Source organism: Nanorana parkeri, unplaced genomic scaffold (genome assembly GCF_000935625.1).
Source record: "Nanorana parkeri isolate BGI_ZX_2015 unplaced genomic scaffold, ASM93562v1 scaffold1284, whole genome shotgun sequence".
Taxonomy (NCBI): domain Eukaryota; kingdom Metazoa; phylum Chordata; class Amphibia; order Anura; family Dicroglossidae; genus Nanorana; species Nanorana parkeri.
The window spans coordinates 452,995-461,703 of NW_017307552.1; the positions used below are offsets into that span (position 1 = coordinate 452,995).

Consider the following 8,709-nt stretch of genomic DNA (forward strand, 5'->3'; position numbering starts at 1 on the left):
TAATAAAGATGAGGTTGTATAGAGTATATGCATACCAAACATGTCACACCTAATAATTGCATGCACCCGCTATTGCCCATAGACAACATTTGAGGCCTTTACAGCTCATTTTAGAGTCAACCATAATTAATGGCTCTATAATTCTCTCATTCTGACGTGTGGTGATGCCCAATATATGTTATGCAATTGACGTTTATGCATCTGCGCCCTAGGTGTGCGTATTTTTGTGTATGTATTAGGGCATTCGTGGGGTCTGTTTAAATTATTTATTTATTTTTTATAAGCCCCTATTTGATAGTATTATGAAGTGAAGGAATTTGGTTCTCTTTATGGAGACGTGACGGGTCTACTAGACCTATTTTCACAGCACTGTCCCTGAGCTGATTGATGGCCTGATCAGCTCTTACACCAGCTGAAAACCCAGAATCGCTTCAAGCAGAACACTTCTGGGTTCACGGTATTAAGGATAGCTCAGGTCTGTGATCTCTCTCCTCTGTAGATACAATGTGATAGGGTTCAGGCCTGTAGGTTGGGTGGGTGGCAGGATATTTGTTTTTTTAAACCAAGTACATAAGGATGAGCATGTAATGTATCATAAAGTAGAACTTGCCACAGGTAAGCTAATCCTACAAACAGCGTGGGACAGGTCAGTTGTGAATGATATAGCACTGACAGTAGGTATTTTGCAGCTGTTCTTTAGCCTGGGTCTCATCCACTATACCATACTGTGGCTGGGAGGCAGCTGTCATATTAATGCAGGTGCGAACTATCAGAAGGCAGATCTTCCTGTGGTTAGACCCTCCCCTTGAAGACAGTCAATGTAATCAGAAGCAGGATGTGCCTCTAATGTGAAATCACATAAGGCTCCTGTGAGGCTGGAAGAACAGTGTAAGGGGGTGCTTTGCCACTTTTAATTGCAAATTTGTATGTAAATCTTTTTAGTATTGTTCTAGGTATGCAGATTCTAAACTTAAGACATTCTCTTGCATCTGTGAACAATAAATAGCAATTTTTTGGGAAATGGGCAGCAACGTTTGCTTGTTTTGGGAATTGTGGCTGTAAATGCTTCTGTGTAATTTTTGTTTTACCTTTTTTCTAAAGGAAAAAGAAGAGCAAAAGCAGGAGTCGCAGTCGGGAGCCGAAACGCAGCCGAAGTAAGACTCGTAAGCATAGTAAGGAGCGCGAGAAAAAAAGAAGCAAAAGCCGAGAGAAGAAACGTAGCCGCAGTAAGGAACGACGAAGGAGCCGTTCGAGAAGTAGAGATCGCAGGTTCAGAGGACGATACAGAAGCCCATAGTACGTTGAGCCTTTTTTTTTTTCTAAACCGTTTTCAGTTGCATTTCGCAACATCAGGCAAAGTGGTTTAATGCAAAACAGAGGTGTGCTGTACAGCCTTAGAAATATTTATTTTACCAGTGGACTACACATTTTGCTTTTTCAAGACTATCCATGTGATTAAAGTAGGCAAAAGGTTTTATATTACATGTAGTATTTAGAGCACTTGCGTATCTTTTGTAGATGCCTTGATGAATAAATAATATGGAATGTTGAGTGACTTCAAATGTCAACCTAAATTAAGTTTTCAGTTGGAGTCATTTAGTATTTGTCAATCCAAAATTAGCTTGTTTAAATTTCGCAAAATAGTGTTTGTTGCAGAAAAATAAAGTGTCTTATTTATTTTTTCCCCCTCCACAAAGCTCTGGACCCAAATTTGGAGGTCCCATGCGTGGAAAGATGGTACCACATGGTGTGAAACTAAGGTTTGTAATTGTTTTTATTTCAGTGCTCATACCGTCATTTGAGTGCACGAGTGCATATTCTTATTACACTGTCTTGAATTGTAGGCGCAGGTCAAAGAGCAAGAGTCCTCAAAAGAGAGAGAAAAGCCCTGTAAGGTATGTGTGCTCACCTTTTTCAGTTTAAACTTGTCCGACGGTTTGGTTGCTTTGTAGTATTGCACTTTGCACGCTCTTTTCCTTTTTAAGGCATTGTTTATTCACTAAAGAAAAATAATTGTCAACTTATTTTTTATTTTAGAGAACCAATTGATAACCTTACACCAGAAGAAAGAGATGCACGTACTGTATTTTGCATGCAGTTGGCAGCCAGAATTAGGCCAAGGGATCTTGAAGAGTTTTTCTCCACTGTGGGAAAGGTAGGTTGGCTAATTCTTTATAATCTGAACACTGTTTTGTACTAAACTGTATTGACTTAGGATATTGCTTTAGTACTGTGTGTATTTAGCAATACGTTTACACTTAATAAATAAAAACCTATTTCTTCTCCCCATTAGGTCCGTGATGTCCGAATGATTTCAGATAGGAATTCCAGGCGTTCTAAGGGCATTGCTTATGTGGAGTTTGTTGATGTCAGTTCAGTACCTTTAGCCATTGGCTTAACTGGACAGAGAGTCTTGGGTGTTCCTATTATAGTACAAGCCTCTCAGGTAAGTTCCTCTCTAAAAAAAAATACAAAACGTAATGTTCTGATAATCAGAAGATAGTACTTTCTAGAGTGATCCTACTATTTTTATTGTATGAGCATGTAAGTGCCTGCAACTGCTTTTAGTTTTCAGATCCAATTCTTTTTTCTGTTTGATTCCAAGGCTTAGGCTGTTCACAAGACATTGAGTTCTTTGCAAATCAGATTAGGCTCTGCCCGTAGGGCTGCTGGCATGTGACAGTTGTTGACTGTCATGGTGCAGGGCTTAATTCTGACTTGGAGAGAAGGGATATATCTCAAAATATATTCCTCAATAGCCACAAAGGATATGTGTTTATACAGTGCCTTTGTAAATTTAGCACCGGGTTCCACATAAACTAAGCAGATCTGTGGAAGGGACCCAGCAGGCCCACCCACTACAGGCTGCCTGCACTAAACTGCAGGAAGGGGAGGGTGGATCCAAGACCAGTCACCCTGTGCAAGGAGAGAGCAGCGGTGACTGGCTTTATTATAGCAAGCTACTGCACTAAGGCAAAGTTTCACACTAGATTACTGCATTGGAAAAAATATACAGAGCACACATGGTTATAAGTACAAATGTGCATTTGTCTTGTGTATTTGGGAAATATGTTCTTATCACAGCATTCAGCTTTTTTTCCTTCACCTCCAAACTGGATTGAATCGCACCTGAAGTTCAGTTTTGACAGCAAAAGTTGTGACTAGTTCAAACATTTGCTTGCCTTTCTTTTACAGGCAGAAAAGAACAGAGCTGCTGCTATGGCCAACAATCTACAGAAAGGCACTGCAGGACCAATGAGGTTGTATGTTGGATCTCTACACTTTAACATTACAGAAGACATGCTTCGTGGAATATTTGAACCGTTTGGTAGGGTAAGTGTATGCATCATTCACTCTCTATAGTACTATCATGTTTTATTTGACATGACATTCACTGGTTGTTCTTTCCATTAGATCGAAAGCATCCAGCTTATGATGGACAGCGAGACTGGCCGTTCCAAGGGATATGGATTTATTACTGTAAGTTTCCAGTTTGTTACAACTAATAAGGCAATCAATTGTTGAATTGATTAGTAACGTGTACTGTGTTTTGCAGTTCTCAGATTCCGAATGTGCCAAAAAAGCTCTAGAACAGTTAAATGGCTTTGAGCTTGCTGGACGTCCTATGAAGGTTGGTCATGTGACGGAGCGCACTGATGCTTCAAACGCCAGTTCATTTTTGGATAGCGATGAGCTTGAGAGGACAGGAATAGACCTGGGAACTACTGGTAGACTTCAGCTTATGGCAAGGCTGGCTGAAGGTATAAAAATTGAATCTGTTTTTTTTTGTTAGGATGGCAAAGTTGTTGGACTTATGTGGTTTTTGTACAGCACACAATTCTATTAGTAAATGTGGGAATATGGGTCTGTACATCATGTGTTAATCTGTTTTTGAATCTCTTCTGTGGCAGGTACGGGTCTTCAGATTCCCCCAGCTGCTCAGCAAGCTTTACAGATGAGTGGGTCATTAGCTTTTGGAGCTGTAGCAGGTAAGCACAGAAACCCCCTTGTAGCATGCTGCTGTATTTTTAATGATGCATGTATTTAGCTGACCATTCAGATCTCAATGCGTCCTTTCTTTCTACAGATCTCCAGACAAGAATTACACAACAAAGTGAAGGTTTGTAGCTTATTTTCATTTTGTTTGGTTATTTAGCACATTTAGTATTTCCCTCTAGAACAGAGGTGTCAAACTCAAATACACAGTGGGCCAAAATTTTAAAAATGCTCAAAGTCGAGGGCCAGGCTGGTTCACAGTATAATACCGTGGTCTATACAGTATATCACACAGTATAATACAGCGGCATATACAGTATATCACACGGTATAACAAAGCCTGTACTTTTAATAAAAAGCATGATACATAATTACATTTTATTTACTTTCCCTTTAAGAAATAGTCTAAATATTTAAATAAAAGCCAAAAACGGATATTAAATAGTACAGAGCATTTACAACAAATGAATTTACTTGCAAAAAAGTTTTTCCCATAACTTAAGTGTATAAAAATGAAGTGGGCTTAATGACCTCTTGTGTATATGTGTGCTATTGTTATCCGCTTACTGCGTTTCAGCAATTGAAAAAAGTTAAGTTGTCCTTCCCACCTATCCTCCCTTAAATGTATTACTCAAAAACTACAGGTAGAATGTAATGTGCAAAAAGAAAAACTATAGTAATATATTAGAAATTGTGTATTTTTTTTTATTAGTGTTTGAGACTAGGATTTGTCCTAAATTTTAAATGTTAAGGTTTTCCTGTTACACAATCGGGATGAATTTAAATTCTGCCCTTTAGTCTCTTCTGCCAGCTATTGTATTCTGATAGCCAGCAGTTGCTGCTGTCAGAATACCTGACCAGTAACTGCAGCGGATTGGGCAGCAATTTCCCATCTGGCTTTTTAGATTTTTCAATCCAGGTTTGTCTAGCTGGGTGGCACGGACAGGGCCATCCATGGTTACTCAGGTGATTCACAGGATTGGAATTTTAAGTGTATGTCTGCCTGACAGCCAACCAGTATGTACGTTTTGCGTCCCAAATAAAGCTGCAAGGAGGCCAGGAACAGCATAGTGATTGGATTATTTGAATAGATTCAATTTTTCATTATTTGGCTGCGGCTTTTTCCAGACACGTTAGACTGGATCGTGAGCAGTCACTGATCCGAGAAAGCAGATTCTGTACCTGGGTCTCTGCAGGTATTCCTACAGCTTCAAAACTTGCCTGAGACAGAGAAAATGTAAAGAAGTTGGAGAGGTTGAGTCACCATAAGAGTTCCATGTGTACTCTCGTCTCTTACCTCCTGCTCTATCCTACCAGTAATAGGAAGGACTGCACAGAGCTGTACATGGTTTAATTAGCTGTTTAGACCCCCTTGCTAGGATTGAGTTTGTGGTGCTGCAGGTATAGGAGTATTGGGGTGAAGTAAGATTAAAGAGCATATGCAAATATAACTGATCATGTAGGAGTAGGTAGTGTTGGGCCAAGAGAATTATAGGGATATCGCTCCAACATCTGTTAAGCACTCTGGTGCAGCATGCGACATTGAGTGAAAACCCTGCTTGTCAATGAACCAGTAGCAGTATGCAAAGTCTTCAAGAACATGGCTGTTAAATAACATCCTATAAACAGTTTTGATTTTGGAGAAACACAAAAAAAGATCATTATTTGTAATTCTGTGCATGTACGCCGGTGTCTGTAGTTCACACAAAAATAAGAACAATGATTAATCATCTTCGTTTTTGTGCACCAAATAAATTTACTGCTGTGTGTTTTCCAGGCAAATGCTAGGAACTGCATAAAAGCAGTGGTCCGTGATGTCCACGATTCTTTGTCACATGGATTTCTGCTGGAAGATGTGTGTACTTGTTTCTGTAACATTCGGCCATAACGTACATTTGGTGCATCATTTAAATGAACCATGGTGCTCATTTTAGTGTTGAACTATATGCACTAGTCTGCAGGCACGTGTAAATAGCGGTCAGTGCTTTGCAGTATCTGGAACAATTCGTTATCTATTTCAAATTAGACTAAAGGCAAGTTAAAGGTTAAATAACCATAAATCAAAGCATTTTAATGTGCAACTGTAATGAAATTTTAGCCTTTCATTGAGAACCTGTTAAAGCAGATCTTTATTTCTTAGAGTATTATTATGTAGGAGAGACTGTTGTTGGCCCAACGGACCCTCATATCCTGCATACTGGACGGTCCATTCATTTTCTCAAAACATACCGGGGGAGTCTATCAAAACTTGAGCAGTTGCCCATGGCAACCAACCAGCTTCTCTTTCATTTTCAAAGAGAACTATGGGGGTAACCTTTTTATCCCATAGTTCTCTTAAGGGTCACGGGAGAACATATACTAACTTCCTCCTGTGACCCAAAGCTCCAGTATAAAGCTCGCTATATACCAAGAGCGCCGCAGCCGGGACAGATCCTGACAATACTGTAGAGATCCACCCAGCTGAATGAGTGACAGCTGGCTTGGCCTATCTAGAGGCAACTGCCTGCCCATCCCTCGTCGGTTCCTCCAGTCAGCGCTGGGGTGGGGGGTGACGGTATGTGTTCACTTCCCGATCTATAGAGCCAACGGGTGACCGTTTCAATGTCGCACGTTGGCTCTAACTAGGAGGATGAGTGTAAATCACTCGCCTCGTGGTTCTCTAACTGAACAAACTGAAGACAGAAGCTTATTGGCTACTATGGGCAACTGCTCCAGATTCTGTCTGCTCCAGTTTTGATAAATTCCCTTCACTGTTCTGGTATTTGTTTTTCCTGTTAGTCTTGCCAGTGCCATGTAATGGTTTGTGTTTGAGTAGCTGTGCATACTTGCAAGCAATTAAACTCCCAATATAAATTTGTCCCCGTCATGGACCACTCTGGCCACAAACATTCCTGCCACTTGAAACTGAATTCCCTTCAACTTTATTGCTGAAGCTGCTGGCAAGTATGAGTTATGTGTGCGCTCGATATTGTATTTTCGTAATCCTTTTAGTTTAAGGTAGATAACGTTTTAATTTTATTTTACATAGCTCTTGCTGCAGCCGCTTCTGCTGCGGCCTCTGCTGCCATCTCATTGAGCGCATCCACATTACCTGTTCCAGCAGCGACTCAGCCACTCGCTACACAGTGCTTCCAGTTGTCAAACATGTTCAATCCTCAGACGTGAGTACATTCTACCTTCTGTGTTATCACTACCTCTGTACATTTAGTTAGGACTTTATTAATTTCACCCTTACTGTATTTATCGCAACTTTTTCTGCTTGTCTATTACCTCCCTATTAGGACCTGCTGTCGCATGCCACCCATTCATGTTCCTGGCATGTCTGTTATGTTCATTTTACTGACTTAGATTATCAAATGGGAGTTGGCGGCTATCCTAAAGCCTGTAAACTACTGAGGCTTGCAGGCTTCATGCTTTTCTTTTTGCTCAATTTATAAAAACTGAAGCTTCTGTCCTCAGTGGCCTATTTGCTGCATATGAGAAATGAAGCCTTTGTAGTAGCTATGAGCAATTTGTTTCACATGTTTTGTAGATCAGCCCCAATGTGCTTGCTAAAATGCCTGTTCAGTCTTCATGAGACCTGTCATTTTCTCCTGCCTTTAAGATTGTTCGAACTGAAATGTATATATTTTTTTAATTATCAACCACCAGGGAAGATGAACAAGGCTGGGACCAAGAGATAAAAGATGACGTCATTGAAGAATGCAACAAACATGGAGGAGTTGTGCACATTTATGTAGACAAGAATTCGCCACAGGTATGCCATTTATATGAATAGCCATGTTAGCCTGTGGGCATAGGTTTGTATTTTCAGGTGGTGTAGTTTTTTTTGTTATTTTGGTATTATAGTTTTTCTTGGGGACCTTGAACTCAGGAGGTTAATCTTAAAAATGCATTCAGGTAACTTGACTAGTAACAAAACTGTACTTTTGTACCAGTCGGCTGTAGATTCTCAAATCTCTGAATTGTTGCCTACACTGTCCTTCTGGAGGGTGACTACTTTTTGTTCCCCATGGTCCCTGTGTGTGTTGTAAAGTAGTTACCGCTCCAAGCTCACTCCTGTGATGCACTACAATCTCAATATAAATTAGAAAACTAAATGTGAGATTGTAGTCCATCCTGGGAGTGAGCTTGGAGCGGTGACTACATTACAACACACACAGGGACCACGGGGAAGAAAAGTAGCCACCCTCCAGAAGGAAGGACAGTGTCGGCAACAATGCAGAGATGATTTGAGGATCTGCAGCCGAGTAATACACAAATAAGTTACATGTGCTGTGTTGTAGAATAGTCACTGCTCCAAGCTCACTACCGTGATGTACTACAATCTCACGTTTAGTTTACTAATGATTGTAGTCACACACAGGAGCCAGCTATACACTCTAAGGGCATTTTCCATCCAGTTTCAATGTACCCTCCGCTAGTCACTGAAAGTTAAATTACTACACTTTCCTACATACTCTTAGGACAGGGATAGCCAAACTCCGGCCCTCCAGCTGTGGTGGAACAACAAATTCCAGGAGGCATTAAAAGATTCTCACAGCCACAGAGATGACTCCCGCAGAGATGCATCAGGGGATTTGTAGTTTCCCCACAGCTGGAGGGCCGGAGGTTGGCTACCACTGCTCTAAGGCCTTCTCCTGCTTGGTATGAGTAAATCTCTCCTTTTTTTTTTTTTTTTTTTTTTAGTTTTTTTTTTTGGGGTTTTAATAT

At 40.5% G+C, this 8,709-nt stretch overlaps 1 protein-coding gene across 1 annotated transcript in view; it reads left to right on the forward strand.

The window, feature by feature from the left end:
* Positions 1–8,709, forward strand: part of RBM39 (RNA binding motif protein 39) — a 20,312-nt gene that overhangs the window by 10,327 nt on the left and 1,276 nt on the right. Inside the window, exons 4-15 of the mRNA XM_018569083.1 lie at positions 1,102–1,296; positions 1,698–1,760; positions 1,845–1,895; positions 2,038–2,155; positions 2,294–2,446; positions 3,196–3,333; positions 3,415–3,480; positions 3,557–3,761; positions 3,912–3,989; positions 4,088–4,120; positions 7,025–7,157; positions 7,648–7,753. Coding sequence (XP_018424585.1) covers positions 1,102–1,296; positions 1,698–1,760; positions 1,845–1,895; positions 2,038–2,155; positions 2,294–2,446; positions 3,196–3,333; positions 3,415–3,480; positions 3,557–3,761; positions 3,912–3,989; positions 4,088–4,120; positions 7,025–7,157; positions 7,648–7,753 — 1,339 coding nt within the window. The remainder of the gene's footprint in view (positions 1–1,101; positions 1,297–1,697; positions 1,761–1,844; positions 1,896–2,037; positions 2,156–2,293; positions 2,447–3,195; positions 3,334–3,414; positions 3,481–3,556; positions 3,762–3,911; positions 3,990–4,087; positions 4,121–7,024; positions 7,158–7,647; positions 7,754–8,709) is intronic.